Source organism: Marmota flaviventris, chromosome 5, assembly GCF_047511675.1.
Source record: "Marmota flaviventris isolate mMarFla1 chromosome 5, mMarFla1.hap1, whole genome shotgun sequence".
In the NCBI taxonomy this organism is placed as follows: domain Eukaryota; kingdom Metazoa; phylum Chordata; class Mammalia; order Rodentia; family Sciuridae; genus Marmota; species Marmota flaviventris.
Genome location: NC_092502.1, coordinates 57,992,765 through 58,009,508, shown reverse-complemented (window position 1 = coordinate 58,009,508; position 16,744 = coordinate 57,992,765). Strand labels below are relative to the sequence as shown.

The 16,744-nt window shown below is 38.8% G+C and overlaps 1 protein-coding gene across 1 annotated transcript in view; it reads left to right on the top strand.

Annotated features, from left to right (window-relative positions):
* Fbn2 (fibrillin 2) overlaps nt 1-7,564 on the top strand; it is a 231,897-nt gene extending 224,333 nt beyond the window's left edge. Inside the window, exons 63-65 of the mRNA XM_027949328.2 lie at nt 3,726-3,957; nt 5,133-5,304; nt 7,190-7,564. Coding sequence (XP_027805129.2) covers nt 3,726-3,957; nt 5,133-5,304; nt 7,190-7,564 — 779 coding nt within the window. The remainder of the gene's footprint in view (nt 1-3,725; nt 3,958-5,132; nt 5,305-7,189) is intronic.
* Nucleotides 7,565-16,744: the final 9,180 nt, after the last annotated feature.

The following is a 16,744-nucleotide window of genomic DNA, read 5'->3' as shown; positions in this document are numbered from 1 at the left end:
AACAAATAATGTCAAAGTCTCAAAATAGCCTTTGAATTCTAGAACTTAAAAACCAGTACTTAAGACCGATGTATGGGAATTCATTCTATTGCATGTCTGAAAATATCTATGATAAAAACGCTTTTGAGTACCCAATGGTAACTCAACAGTAATCTTATTTTAAATTGCCACTAGAAGTAATCTTAAGTTTCTGAAGATAGGGTGAAGCATCATCATCATCATCATTTGCCCTAGTCAGCTGCTTTTTATCAGGAATTTGATGGCTTTAGATTTGGGACTTAAAGGTTAACCCATCCATTCCCCTCCTATAAATCTAAAAGAATTCAGATCAACTTAATGAGGAAAGTCCATCTGTGCTGTCCTGTCAAAGAAATTTAATGAAGGATGCAAAGTATTTTAAAGTAGAAAAAGTAACCTGTAACAACAAGTACTGTTGACAACTCCAGACAAAGTGTTGATAAAATATGTAGGCACTCGACTCTGTTTCTTGCATTGATAATCACGGAAATTCTTCAGTGACAGAGCAAGCGATCAAGGAGAACGTTATTCTATTTGAATAACCAGCTGACTGACTTAGCATATGCCTAATTTCTTGGCTCCATTTGAGTGCACTTCATAGACACACCATCCAACAAATTTTGACATTAGAAGCCGATGTTGCTGAGCTGAAGGGAAACAATAGTCCTGTGAGAATGACGGATGCTTCCTGTTTGTAATGATTTAAATTACTCAATGCATTATTCAAATATAGTGCCACAGTGAGCCACTAAATAAATTAATCTCATTTTACCCTTTGTGATCCTCTTCAAAGAAATTTCTAATGACAGTTTGGTGAATTGAGAAGATCATGTATGAAGTGTCAATTCAATCTCTTTATGTTTTTTGAAGTTCCTGTCTGTAAACATTTAGAGCAAAATTAGCTGCACAAGTTTTTTATGAATTTAGGAGCACTGTTTGAAATGACCTAAGAATCAAGGTGGTGTGGTATATCCCAGTTTCCCTTTATGAGATTCTCAGAGTGGGTACTTCCACAAAGGCATCAACCAAGAAGAGCTTACACTAGAGTTCAGCCAGAAGCCTGTGTTGTGTGCCTTCTAATCAGAGGAATAGTGGTTTCAAAGATGAGACCAAAACTAAAAGAACGAGAGGCAGATATCCTCAGTTACAAATTTTAATTTGTGAGCTCACTTTTTAAAAATGGCCAACTCTAAGCAACAGGCTCCTGTGTCTCTAACTCACAGCAAGGATTTTATTTCAGAAGGTTCTAGTTCTGTGCAAAGTTAAGAAATCCAGCTAGTCTCTTAAAAAAAAATGGCTGCCTTTCTTTCCTTAAATCCATACAACACAGTTGGAATTTTAATTCAAATATGTGGCAGAAATAGAATGAAATCACCCACCAGAAACTAATACAAGCAACAAGTTAGCAGAATAAGAATTGTGACAAAATTCAAATTAAAAGGCCATAAACATTCTTTGTCTGTGACTGTGAAATAGTTTCAGTCATTCGTACAATTGATGGGAAAATATAGCAAAGAAGTATCTCGGATAGATTTATCTGGGTCTTTTAGTAAATGACCAAAACTGTCAGTCAATGTACTAGACACTTTAAATTGATAAAATTTTAAATTTATGATGTTATTAATACCATCACCAATTCAAGAAAAATAGAATTCTTTGAAAGTGTTAATATTTTAAAAAGCTTTCAAGTCAAACTAACAGTTACCATAGAGAATTTAAAACATTCCAGTATCTAAGATTATACTGATGGTAACATTCTCAACTATTTACAAGTACTATAATTATTCAAAATTGAAGATATGTAAATATTATTAACATTTGCACATGAAAAATGCTATCTTAGTTATGTGAAGCCTTTATTATTTAGTTAGTGCCAGTAGTTTCCAGTTGCTTTCATAGACTTTCCAAAATAATTCAAGCATAGCTTAGAAAGGTTCAAGTCAATTCAAAGTATGTTTCAAACAAGACCATATTTTTGTAAGACTATAAAATTTTATCATGCTATACATTTATGGCCTATAAATATGAGGTATATCGTGGGGCTTCCAAAAATATTAATGTATTTAAAAACATTCTTGTGACTGGTATGTTTAAATGCAATTTAATCGGTTTTGCCTGGTACTTTTCTACCTGTGTCTGAATATATTAATGTCGAGATCATATCATTAAATTATAATCTAATTTAGAATCCCTGTTAGGAAAGAAATACTGCATATGAATGTCAGATCTATTTATAAAAGTAGATGAGCCTTCATGGCAGAATTCCAAAACTTTCATATATAGAAATAAAATAGCCATTATATTTATGTCACATGTAGCCAAGTTATTGAAAATTTATAGACTTTCTCCTTAAGTAATAAAAGTTAAGAATTTTCACATATTAGGTAATCAAGTATATTTTATATTCAGTGACTGAGAGTTCTACATTTAGTGGTCTTAGTTAATTCCAAAACTAGACCCATGATGTGAAAATGTACCTAATAACATTTACCCTTCCAATAACTTCTGTGCTGTCCTTAACGAAGTTTAATTTCCTGTCTGAGAACCGTCTTCACTGAGCCCCCATCTGCATCTTCCATAATCTCACTGAGCTCTGCAAGATCTGCTCCTCCCTCCTAGCTGTCAGGGCTCCGGGGCACACCTCCTTGCAATGGGCCTGTTTCCCCACAAGGACTGAAATACACACTTGTCATATATTAGGTAAACAGACACTCTGTGTTCCATCTGTAGTCACAAGAATTGAAAGAATTCCATGGAGCAGATGTGATTTGTGCCCAGGGTGAAATTTGGATTATAATAAAGTCTAAAGGAGTCAAACCACATGCTATACATCAACCAGACTGCTAAGAGCAAAATTATAACCTCCAAAGTTAAAAGCACAATCGGGCTTTGAATTTGTGATTTGTGATAATAGCAACTGAAAGTATAACCTATAATTATCCTGTCAGGCATGTATAGTACAATGCTAGTCATTAAACGCTGCACCTCGGCAGAGGGCAGGATGCAAACCTACCTCCGGAGGCACCGTCTGCACTGCATGGCGTGGGTTCTCAGGCACTCCAAAGGTTGTTTGTTCAGCGGATATAAATAGTGTGTTTCCATTTAATTATTTTACATACTTGTTCCCATATACAAAGGAGATTTGGGGAATTGCTGGGGGAGTAGATATAAATGCAGATAGATAGGCTTTTTAAAAAATTGAGATACACATACCATAATCCTCACCATTTTAAAATTTATGGTTAAATGGTTTTTAATGTAGTCTCACAAGGCATGCAAACCATCAACACTACTAATTCCCAACACTACTAATTCATTATCCCAAAAAAGAAAACCCATTCCTAATAGTAGTCATTCTCCAGCCCCTGGCAACTACTCCTCTACTCTCTGTAGATTTGTTTGACATATAGCCTTTTGATTATTTAAGCAAGCTATGAATATCTGTTCCCCAAGCACTGCTAATGTATTCAGAAACAGTGTGAACAGAAAATAAAAGGGCAAAGCAAGGTTTTTTAAAAAGACATAAGTTAGGGGACATTTTTTCATTTCATATGCTTTGCAAATCAACTATCAGAGTAAAAAGAAAAAAAAGCAATTCTAAAGTTATCTCCCCCATAAAATCATAGGTACTTTGGGACTCCTGCTCTTTTCCATATTAACTGCCCCTTCTTGTATATATGTAAGAGTTTATTTCTTTGTTTTCACAGATGAGAATGAGTGCTCCAACCCCAATGCCTGTGGCTCTGCTTCCTGCTACAATACCCTAGGAAGCTACAAGTGTGCCTGCCCCTCCGGGTTCTCCTTTGACCAGTTCTCCAGTGCCTGCCATGATGTGAATGAGTGCTCATCCTCTAAGAATCCCTGTAATTACGGCTGCTCCAACACGGAAGGGGGCTACCTCTGTGGCTGCCCACCTGGCTACTACAGAGTGGGACAGGGGTAAGATGGCCCATCAGCGTCCCCAAACAGCAAACAGTGGCCCTGCAAGGCAGCCATTCCTCCCGTCCTTGAGTGCAGGTCACCTAGCTACCTACCACTTCTGGGAAGGGTACAGCTTTTAGGAGCCCAAGAGGTGGACATGGTGCTCGGTGCTCTTAAGGCACAAGAACAAGCACCAAGAAGGCACCCAAACTGTGTTTATGGCATAGGATTAACCCCCTTTAGAGTGAGCTGAAGACTTGAACTTTAATGCAGTTCTCACTTTTTGCTCCTCATAATGGCCTGAATTGGTTCACTCAGACCCCAAGTCCAGAGGCAAGGAGATGTGTAAAACTGCAGCTCCCATGTTGCCATAGATACCTGGGCTAAGAGAGAGATGTGGAAATGGCCTCAACCCAAATTCTTCTACAGACTTAGCAGGTGCTAATTAATCCCTGAGGAAGGAGTCTTCTTTGTTTGCTCATCTGTTTTTTTTTATTGTACAAAGAAAGGCTGGTTCCTAGTGGATGTGGTTCTGCTGGGCACACACCATCTCCACCAGGCTGGCTTTTCCTTCAGCTAATTGCACTTGCTCAAGACTTGTCAGCTGTGGCTGATTAGATTGATTGATTGGCCCTGTGCATCCTTCCCTCAGGACAGCAGTGCTCATTAGCACACAAGCTGGGAATTTAGGAGTCAGTCAGGGTCATCTTCCTGGGAGGGAGGGGTGAGTGAAGCAGGCACTGACGGGGTGTGGACCACTGTGTCCAACACTGGTTTATAATAGTATTTAAAACCAAGACTTGGTCTAGATGAGGGTCATTTCAAACTAATTCATTGGTTCTTTTATTAACAAAAATATAAGACTTCAGAAATCTCACTTATTAGAGCAATTTACACCTGCTTCTACCTCCTTGAGTAAACTACCCTCCAAGTGCTTCAGTCTAATTAGATTGGGAATTAAAGAAGCCGTGGGCTCACCTGAAAAGAAATTTTGCTGTTTCAAAACCAGGGGAAATCTTCTGGTGTTGCGTGTTAAGAAAAGAACTAGGAAGAATTTTCAGGGTTTTTTGTTATGAGCTTAGCTTAGCATTTGCTTTGTTGGTTTCATGTTCTTGAAAAATCAGCTCTTCCACTGGAAAAGTGTTGTCCAAGTCAACAGTAAATTCTAACAATGCTTTATCTCTTGTAAATAGCCACTGTGTCTCAGGAATGGGATTCAACAAAGGGCAGTACCTGACTCTGGACACAGAAGTGGATGAAGAAAACGCTTTGTCTCCAGAAACATGCTATGAGTGCAAAATCAATGGCTACTCCAAGAAAGATGGCAGGCAGAAGAGAAGTATCCAGGACCCCACACCCAGTGCTGTGAGTGGATCACACTGTTTTCCCACAAAATTTTATCCACATGAAGTCTTTCATATAATGCAGTTATGGAGTTTCAGCCTCAGTATAGTTAAACCTGTCTGGAAATAATGGATATATTAATAGACCCAATAAAGACAAGTAAATTAAAATAAGTTGAATTCATAGCTCAAAACAAAGACTTGGGGGAAAGACCTTAAGTTTCACAGTTTCAGATCGTTTTCTTTTGTTTTAGTTTTTGATTTGTGCCAGAAAATATAAGATATTCATTTAGGAATAAAAGTGCTTTGAAATGATTCCAAAACATGACATTCTATTTTGAATGTTTCCTATTCTAGTTTGTACATATGTAACAGTCATATAAACATTCTAGGCTGATTTTAATTTTCCATAGGTCCCCCAACTAGATCTCATATTCTGCGCTTTATTGATAAAATATATGTTCCTGCCATAAAAATGTTGTCTGCAATAGGTTCTGAATTTTCTGCCTCTGGTGTGTCTTCTCCATTAATGGCACGTTAGCAGCATAGTTAAGGGGCCACAGACAGCCTGGTTTTGAATATATTCCTTGGCCCTCCCCAGTGAGTACCTGTGTTACATGGGCCATGTTTATTTAAACTCTCTACTTTGGTTTCTTTACCTGAAAAATGAAAATTAAAATACCCAACCTTTGAGGGTTGATGGGAAGGTTAGTGCACATGAAGTGCCCGGAACAGTGCCTAACACATATGTCACACATGTTCTGTCCTTCTTACAGTAATTAATATCCCATATCTGGAGACGTTGATGATTTCCCTAAAGATCAGAGACAATATGAGGTCACCACTCACCACTCTTTTCAGTTATCATTCCAGAGAAATTACTCAACCAAAAAACCTAGTCAACAACTAACTGGCAGTGTGAACTGGTAACTTGCATCAGTTTTCAGGGCCTGAGGAACTTTCCTTATCTATATGATTAGACTTCTTAAGGCAAAAAGCCTTTGATTGTATTTTATAAAAATAAGTCAATGTTACATTTACCTTAAGTAGACTGAGGTATCCAGTTGATGCTGAAATATGACAAGTGAGTTATTCATCAAATCCCACAAACTATAAATGCAGATATTCTGTTTATCAAGACCTTCCCATTATGAGACTAGGAACATCTTTCTGCCTTATTACTGATGGACACTTCTGAGCCACCATAGTGATATCCTTGCTTAATGAGTACCAAATCAAAACAAGGTTTTTTTGCCCTTCATATCTTATATAAGCAGCATTCTTGCACCTTGAAACCCTCTGACCATATCACGCTCTGCCTGTCTGTATTTTACTAAAGCTGATTCAGACTGTAGCCCTGGGGACTCTGCAGATCATTCACTCTGCATGGTACAGATGGCTCCCAGTAAACTCACTCATCATTCATTCCTTGCAAATCAGAGCTGAGCTTTGAACCTTCAGCATGAGGATTCCTCTGGGTACAAGCCCTGCTAATGAACAAATAGCAGCACTTCTCATTATGACTCCAGGAGAAAAAAAAAAATTATACTCATTTCCTAAATTGCCTTTTAAAAAAATTATTAATAAGCATGATATTCCATAAACTCATCAAAAAACTTGAAATGTGAATGTTCTTTGTAGTCTCAGTCCTGTAACTTTAATGACCTCATTAAGGCTGAGTGAGAAGTCGTAAAGATTTACAGAGCATCCTCTGTGGAGTAGACCTTTCCTCCCAGCTGTCAGGAATTTTCAATAGCCTCTTTCATAGCCACTATTAGTGTAGAAAGGGAGAGTGGGAAGCCACAACCTGTCACTGTAGCTGTAACCCCTGAGGCCACAGATCCCTTTTGAGCCTGCTGCTAGTGTGGTTGAAACTTGTCCCAAATGGTTTCCTGCTCTTTCCCCAGGTTGAACACATCAGCCTAGAGAGTGTCGACATGGACAGCCCCATCAACATGAAGTTCAATCTCTCTGGCTTTGGCTCTAAGGAGCACATCCTGGAACTCATGCCCGCCATTGAGCCCCTCAACAACCACATCCGCTATGTCATCTCCCAAGGGAATGATGATGGCATCTTCCGCATCCACCAAAGAAATGGGCTCAGCTACTTGCACACGGCCAAGAAGAAGCTCACGCCTGGCACATACACACTGGAAATCACGAGCATCCCTCTCTACAGGAAGAAGGAGCTTAAGAAACTGGAAGAGAGCAATGAGGATGACTACCTCCTAGGGGAGCTCGGGGAGGCTCTCAGAATGAGGCTGCAGATTCAACTCTATTAACCCTTCACAGACTTGGTTCCAGGCTCAAATCCCAGCACAGCCAGCCTTCAGAAACGTTTGAAAAGTCAATGACTAATTTTAAAGAGGAAAAAAAAATGACTTTTGTTTCTTTCCTCCCTGTCTCAGACTTTTAGAATGTTGACCCTCAACAGGGAGGGATAATTTAGACTCTGGTGTGGCCAAAGATTTGAGTACAAAGGCAACCGTGGTTACTGTATTTTTTATATAACTTCATTTTAAAATATATTAAAAAAAAGCTAAATGTTCAAGAGATCAGCATATGGCACTAAATGCACAAAAATAATGTGAGCTTTTTTTTTCCTGTTAGCAGTCTGTAACACTTTGGGTATTTTGCTATAGTTGCTAATTAAAAAAAAAATATAGATGTTTATTTATTTTTAATGCAGTAATATATGGAGAAATGAACAAACTATGTAAACAAAAAGGGAAACTCGCTTGTGTTTTCTTTAGATTTATAAATTTGAGCTATTTCTTTTAGAGGTGCTTTTAAAAAAATTCAATAGATTCAAGAGATGTTTCCTTTGGTTTTCTGCCAGTCATCCAACTGGTACACACCTGATTATTTTAAAGAAAAGCCTCAGAGAGCTGAATGGGCAGTGTAATCAATAATTTAGAAGACATGAATGTCATTTGATTCTTTATAAAGGAGATCAAAGCCAGAGCAGCTCATTGTGACAATATTTCACATCAACAGATATACCAGGCAATGGAAGTTGAAGCACAACCACTGTAGCAAAATACCTTGACTGCTTGTGAGACCGTTAGCGTTGCAGGCCAAACCGTACTGTATTTCCTTCTCATAACCTCAAGGAACCACATGTGCTACCCACAACACCTCATTCCTACCCAGGGTGCGCTGCGTACTTGTGGTCCCGTAGGCAGCTGAAGAACTGCCGTTCCTTTGAATAGGAACACCTGGCGTTCTGTAGTGTTTGGTGCTGTCTTAGATTAATGGTGCATTTATTATGTTCAAGTTGTTTCAGGATTGCCATATGTGCAAACAAATCATGCAGTGCAGCCAAGGAATATATGTTGTTGTTTTTTTTTTTTAAGTCCATTTTTTTTTTTTTTAGAATTTTCATTAATACTGTAGTTATACACCATATGCCTCGTTTTATCATAGCTTATTGTATATGAAAGATGTTTGTACAATGAATTGATGTTTAGTTTGCTTTAGTCATTTAAAAAGATTTTGTACCAGGAGGTGCTAATAAGAGTATGTCTCCGTTTCTCTACCCAAGAACCTGTCCCTGGACCAATGACCAAACCTCATATGTGAAATGGCCAAAGCACATGCAGACTTCCGGTTTGTTCCTCTCACACCTGTGTTGACCAAAGATTAGTAAGCAGTTATATCCCGTGTTTGGGGTTTTTTGTTTTGTTTCATTTTTAATAACTAAAAAAAAAGAAAAAGAGAAAGAGCGAAACTATAAATTTGTAATCAAGTGTTTGTGAGGAAAAACTTATGGTTTTGGGTTTTGTTTGTTTTTGTAGGTCTATGTATCAAATATGACACTTTTCTCGCAATAAAGCTTATTTTGGGGTAGTTTTCTGGCTGAGAGTTTTATGGAACTACAACCCCTGTTGCACTTGTGGGAGGGGCCAGAGCTTTGCTTGTGAGGACATTACTAAAGTTCCAGATGGAGAAGCAGTCACACTAACAGGAAGGCAAAGGAATGTGGTCAAATAATCAAAACAGAGTCATCAGGACTGTTCAACTGATGATTGCAATTTAAACTTACATTCAAATTGAAGGACGAGATCAAGGTAGTGAGTTGTTCTAAGCTTCCTGGGACCCATTTTCCTAGCCACCTTGAAAAAATTCTTCACTTCCTCCACAGGCATCCATGAGGAAGTGAAGTGTTCTTTAAGGTAGAAATTTCCCTGAATCCGAATATTTAAGCAAAAGTAACAGCAGGCATAGCCCAGGTCAAAGGGCACCTTCACCAGAAATCAACCAAAGCTGCTTAGCTACATTCTACTCCATGGAGAGAGAAGTGGATAGATATAACAAGTGTTTTTAATGTGAGTTCTCTTTTGATTCATCGCTGAAATGGGCAAAAAAGTCTTACAAAGTTAATTCAATACGTGGTTTAAGAATTTGTGTGCTTCAATTTTTTTGTCCATGGAATAAGAAAACAAGGAAATATTATGACTAATCTTAATGTTGTTCTTTGCCAATCAGAAATTAGCTGCATGGAATAAGAAAAGTATTTGCCTCGGGGCATCCTTTAAAACTTAACATGCATATTCAGTTTCATCTGGCATCTATTATTGGTACAGCATGAGCACTGTAATGTGAAATTACCTGGAACCACATTTGACTCTAGCTTTGAATATTGAGCAACAGCATTCTTAGTTGAGCTTTGACCTGCCCATGAGGAAGTTAGAGAATCCACACCACTAGGTTATTTACACAGAAGATAAAAGACGCTTAGGGGTATTCCACAGAAGAATGTGCTAGAAGGAAATGACTAAACCAAAAGAATGGGATCCTAATTAGAATAAGATATACTCCATGTATGTATAATACATCAAAATATATACTACTGTCACATGTATCTAAAAAGAATTAATTTTTTAAAAAAAGAAAAAAAATGCCTTTTCCAGGAGGACCCTTCAGAGGGCACCTCTGGTAGCTCTAGTATATGACTCCCTTATTGTGAACAGTGACAGCCACAATGTATGCCTCTCTGGTAACGAACTGCTAACAATATTTTCTGTACCATTTGTCTTTCCCATTAATTTCACATGTGTCTCAGAAATTACCTTAGTTAAGTTATAGACAACTTTATAGAAAAGTAAAGTGTATTGTAAGCCCAGACATACAAACCAAATCCGTCTACTATATGTATTAATGATAATGGTCTTCAGATGACTTGAATCCACTTTCCACTCACATTTAGATGTGGAGCTTTTAAAACTTTAGTCCTACTTAGTACCTTTGGATTTTGCTTGTAGTAGATAAACTTTAGTCATTTTTATACAAGAACGTTGGAGATCATTTATGATATAACAAATGAAATTTATACTAAATTAAACATCTGTCTCTTTCATAGTCTAGGAATATCAAACAGGTTTATTCATATAGTCTTTCCCTTCTAAATAAGGTTTATTTTGCATTAATTGCCTTCTTAGTTCTAAGAATAAATGCTTGGGACTGAGGGTAAGGAATACCTGAAAAGTATGGAGCATGAGTCTATTCTAGTCCTTCAAAACGTTAGGAAACAAGTTAATTTTGAATAGCAAACTGAAGCATGTGAATATGTAGATATTTGAGCAGGTATGATCTACAAAATGACAGTTTCGTATTGTTAACAATACAGTTCAGCAATATTCATGTTCCTCAAGGAGAGACTAAAAATCTAAAAATCCCTCTTCTCTTCAAAAGACAGTAAATTGCATTCGCTCCTTTCCAAGCTGCTGGTGGCTCATTTGTACTTCTAATTGCCCACAGAGAATTACATAATTTATTCAAATACCACTTTTTATTTTTATTTTTATTTATTTATTTTTGGCACCAGGGATTGAACCCAAGGGCACTAAACCACTGAGCCACATCCCCAGACCTTTTTTTTGTTTTTGTTTTTGAGATAGGGTCTCACTAAATTGCTTAGGGCTCACTAAACTGATTAGTGTCAGAGGAAGTCAGAACTAGAAAGGCCTTTAGAAATCTATTCATATTTGCTTTGAACTTGCAATCCTCCTGTCTCAGCCTCCCAAGCCACTGAAATTATAGGCATACACCACTGCACCAAGCTCAAATAACCACCACCTTTCTGAAGTCATTGGAAAGAATCTAAATCATACATCTTTGGGATCTTGATAAGATTACTAGAAATTGTTTAGAGACAAATCCATAAGGGGAAAATTAGGATATAGCACTTATTTAAAAAAAAAAAGTAAAGGAACTTCTACTTCTAAGGAGACACAGGAAAAGATGGAGATTCATGGCCACCCTACAGGAAGTGAGGGTGTCCACCATGTTTGCCATCTCAGCCCAGCCTACATTTGACATCCGACTACTGGTTCATTTTTAATTTTGTAAAGTATACTTGCTTTCTCAAAGATAAATCTATGGTTTCTTTGCTTAATAAGACTTATGTTTCTGCCCTTAATTTTCCTTGAAAATCTTTTCAGTATACAGAGCAATGGAGTCCTGAAACACAATGTAGACCTCATTATGTTCAGCAATTCAACCATGGAGGCAGTTTGATCTTGTGGTTAAAAGAAACAAGACTGTTGAAGCAGGCAGAGGTGAACTTCAATTCCATCTGCTTGAACAATCTACATAATCTCTCTGAGCCTTGGTTTCTTTCCTCAGATGATCTTTCCTTGCAGTGTGACCGAAAGTACTGAACGAGAGGACAGGCAGCCTTGCCAGCAGAGGGCCCAGCTTGCAGATAGCAAGCACTCAGTAGCAGTCAGTTGTTTTTCTTCTTCCTCCTCCTCCTCCCACTAGTAGCTTAATCACCACTAGGAACATGGGACCACACATTGCACAAGGCTCCTTCCTATGCATGGCTCTGAAGCTCCTGCCCTCCCCCTGAATCATAGGCCCACACCTAGATAAACAGCATCAGGATGAGTCTCCTAAGTAGCCTGCACCTCTAGGAGACCTTTAGAAGTCTTACAGTTATCACTGGTGTTGACAATCTCCACCCTGCTCCTCACTTAACTAAAATTGTGGGCTACCACCCTGGAAATCTAAACCACAAACCAGCCAGAGCACTCACATCTAAAGAACCATTAGAAAACTGAACAAAAATAAAACGTGGACATCTAATAATCCCTTTCAAGATGATTTAGTGTCAGAGGAAGTCAGAACTAGAAAGGCCTTTAGAAATCTATTCATATTTGCAAATGAGAAAACTGAGTCCGAGATTTGTTAAGAGTTGAGCGCAGTGCTAGTTTCTTCACAAGTGAGACCAGAACCCTAGTGGTCTGGTTGCAGTCTGGAGATATTCATACTTTCAGTACATGGTAAGCCTATTTGGATCTCTTTTAAGCCCTAAGGATATAGGCCAGTTCCCATGGTTTTGGCTCCTATTGAATCCAAAAACATTTTCCAAGCACAATTTAAGCACAGCTTTTTGTTTTGTCTACCCCACCCTCTGTGTAACTGCTCCCAACCTCTCATAAACCAGAGATTTGTGTATGTACTGAAATACCAAGATATTGGCTGCTAGAGTAGACCCCACCCAAATCCTGCAGTCTTTTAACTACACACTAGGGTCCTGGCTTTAAAGGGTTAAACATTTTATTTAAACCAGACCTTTAAAACACACACACACACACACACACACACACAATTTGTATTACCAAGAATGCTGAAGGAAAATACACTAGTTGCTTGTGTTGCTTAATTGTCTTTCCCCCCCGCCCCCCGCCTTTTCCTGTGAGCCTAAAAAAGATATTACTAGATTAAGTTGGCTTTCTTTCGAAATAGCCAAGAACCTACAGCTCACATTAGTCACCCCCATTAGGGCTGCAGATTAAATGTCAGGATGTAGTGTAGACACTTTCCAAAGGAAAACACTTCACATGACTTTTAGAGGTAACTATAAGGAAAGTTAACATTAATCGCCTTCCCCAGACAACTACTGCTTCATGTATGAGTTCCATAGTAGAAGCTGTGAAAAGCCAATTCCTGAAATTGTGTCCAAAAAGCAAGCTCTTGGCCTTCGTAAGCTTCCCAGGTTTCCCCCATAGGGCTTCTTCCTGCCTCCTGCTCCACCTGACCCCAGTCCCTTTAGAGCTGGATTTGAGTCTGAGGCCTGTGTGTCTTTGAACATCAGGCCTAGGGTAGGGTCCTAAGACTCATGGCCTTGTCCTAGCACTGGGAGCTCAACCTGCAGTGAAGCTGTGTCTAGTAAACCTCACAGAGCCGGCACAGGAAAATGCTCAGTGAGTGAGTGAATGAAGGGAGGGAGAAGATTCTGACTCCGCACAAAATAAGACACAAGGCCCACTGCGGGGACTTGGACCTCATCCAAGAAGTGGGAAGTTTCATGGTGAGGATTTTACTGGAAATCCTCTAAACAGACTTCTGAAGAACATTCTGGAGGTACCTTCCTTTCTTTTAGGAGAACTTTCTTGATTTTTGCTGCTCATCTATACATTTCTAGGAATCCCATGGGTCTCACCAAGGATGGAAAGTAGATTGAAGAGGCAATTGGGACAGCCTAGCTGCAATGTGGATTTGTGCTATGAGGGTACCCTGAGCCAAACCACTTTTGTAGTATTGTAAGTAGGGGAGGAGACACAAGAATCTCTCTCCCAAGAGAGACATTATATGTCTCTTATTTTTTTAAACAAGTAGATTAAATGAATATTTGTTGAATCTATTTTATCTAGACCTAAAAAGATTTCTCCTCCAAAAGTCTACAAAATTTAGAGAAATAAGATAATCACATAAGGTTATGAAATGATACTTACTGGCCATAGAGGATTCTCCAAAAATGGCCTAGACTCTTGGAAAAGGGAGTGGTCAATGTGTACAGCTACTAGACAAGATCTTCTGGAAATTATGGGAATTAAGCTGGATCTTGGAGAAACAGGCAGATTTTGATATACGATGGAGAGTGGAAGGAAATGTCTTGGAACATGCTATGGACATTCCATGGAATGTCTGCAGAAACCAACGAAGAAAATCAGAATATGGATAGCATATTAGAAACACAAAGAAGAGATAAGCCAATGGGGACTTGCATAATGGTGCCATGAAAAACAAAATAGAAGTTCTTTGCTCACCACAAAGAAATGGTGTTTGAGGTGATAGATATGTTAGTTTTTCAAAATCAGTAATTACACATCATTTGCATGTATCAAAATGTCACACTGAACTCCATAAATATGTGAATTATTACATGTCAATTAAAAAGGTTGAACATTTTAAAGAATTTAAAGTATCATAAATAATTCTTTTTAAAAAAATATTTTTAGTTGTAGATGGACACAAATACCTTTGTTTTATTTATTTATATGTGGTGCCAAGGATCAAACCCAATGACTCACAAGCGCTAGGCAAGCACTGTACCACTGAGCTACAGCTTCATCCCTAAATAACTTTTTTTTAAATGTAAAATTATGCCAGGCACAGTAGCACATGCCTGTAATCCCAGTGGCCAGAGAGGCTGAGATGGGAGAATCACAAGTTCAAAGCCAGCCTCAGCATTGAAGAGGCACTTAGGAACTCAGTGAGACCCTGTCTCTAAATAAAATACAAAATGGGGCTGGGGATGTGGTTCAGTGTTTGAGTGGCCTTGAGTTCAGTATCCCTCCACACACACAAAAAAAGGTAGAATTATTGGAGAGTGGAACCCAGGTATAAAGAGTCCCAAAGGCCATGCTGAGCCATCTAGATGTCATCCTGTGTTGATCATTGGTATATGGTTGAAAGTTGATGAAGAAAAGAAGGCTTAGGATCAAATTCTGAGATGTTCCTCCTTCCAAAAATAGAGAAGGAGGATCTATAAGAGTATGTGAGAGAAAGAGTACGTGGGGAAGAAGTAAATCCAGAACAACTGGAAGGAGGGGAAAGATGCCTAGGTAAAATTTTATTTGAGAAAAGTATCACGAAATTTGTTTGCTAGTAACATAAATTCTCCTTTCCCATCTATATCTACTCCCCACACCTTCCAATTTTCATCTCTTTCTGGACTTTAGTTACTTTGTTGGAAACAGTGAGAGAATAAACAGTTTGTATGATCCTTGCCCATAAATAGATCTGAGAGCTGAGAGGTAGCATGGCAGAAAAGGAAGAGGACTTTTGAGATATTAAAAAAAAAATGGTGGGTAGGTGGGAGAGGGTGAATCTTGGCTGTCACCATTCACATGCTATGTGAAGTTACTCGAGTAATGGTATGCTTTCTAAATGTCTATTTGGGGCACATCTGTTTCTCTTTTGTTTTCCTTTTTTTTTTTTTTTCAATTTGGGGGTTTCTGTTTTTGTTTTTCAGCATTTGCATATCCTTTCCTCTCCCCCAGTTCTTTTTGTAACATACCAATTTTGCTTTTGCTTTGGGTAACTACCAACCACCATTACATACAGTCGTTACAGGGTTTCTACTCAGCCTTGTTGGATTCTGTCTCCTTGGAATTTGAATTTTCAGCAGAATCGATAATAGCGATAATAGCCCTTGCTTTCATCCAAGTAGCACCCCATTCAAACTGAGGCAGCTCCTGCAATCTAGATCTCAGTACCTATCCCATTCTCTCTTCTTTCTAAACCTGGCTCTTCAGTTGTCTCAAAATTCTCTGAGCTACCCCACATCCTAGCAATCAGCTGTTATTGTCAGAATAAATTGTTGCTTGCATCCAAAGAACTGTAACCAATATCTTCCCCACTCCAAGACTGTTAGGAGGGTTCGAAGGGTGGAATTCTCTAAGCCCAGGGCCTAGACTATATGGCAGTTGACCCAAAACTGCTTCAATGATGTCAAGGAGAACAAACCAAGTTGTCTCCAGTCTCATTTCCTGTGCCCTCTGCTGCCACAAATAACTCAGCTGGGATAGGACCACAGTTCACAAGAGTTTTGCCACTTTGATTGCCTGTTTCTTGCATCCTCCCCATCTCTAGTTTGGCAGGATGGAGTTGGGCAGGGTTGCACGGGGCTCAGTCCCAGCACAGGTAAACCTCAGCCAAGTCTGTTTCTGCAGCATGTGCTAAACAAGTCTGCTCCACCCAGGAGTTAGTTCTTTGCATTTCACAAAGGACCAAGAGAGGAACCTTTCACAAGCCCTGAGAGAGATGCCCAAAACCCCAGGAAGGTTGAAATAACTTAGCGAAGTAGGAGAGAAAAAAAATTAAATGCTGCGCCCATATGTCAGCACTTTAATTAACTGAGTTTCTTTCCATGCTGTCATCCTTTGCTTTTCCTGTAATATTCTGGTAAACCAACTGTTGCATGGGCTGACTGAGTATATGCCTGTGGAGCTTCGTATAGGATAAATAATTACACAAGACATTTTTGAAGGAATAAACGCATTTGGCCTAACAAAACCAATTCCCATCTTAAAGAGGCAGCTCCTCTAAATGCCAGTTTTGTCAGTTAACTATTTATCCAGCAACCTGGCAGTTTAATTCTTCTCCCTTGTCTCCTTGGCCACACTACACACAAATGGTTTTCAGAGTGGGGAAAAATATAAACGCTTTCT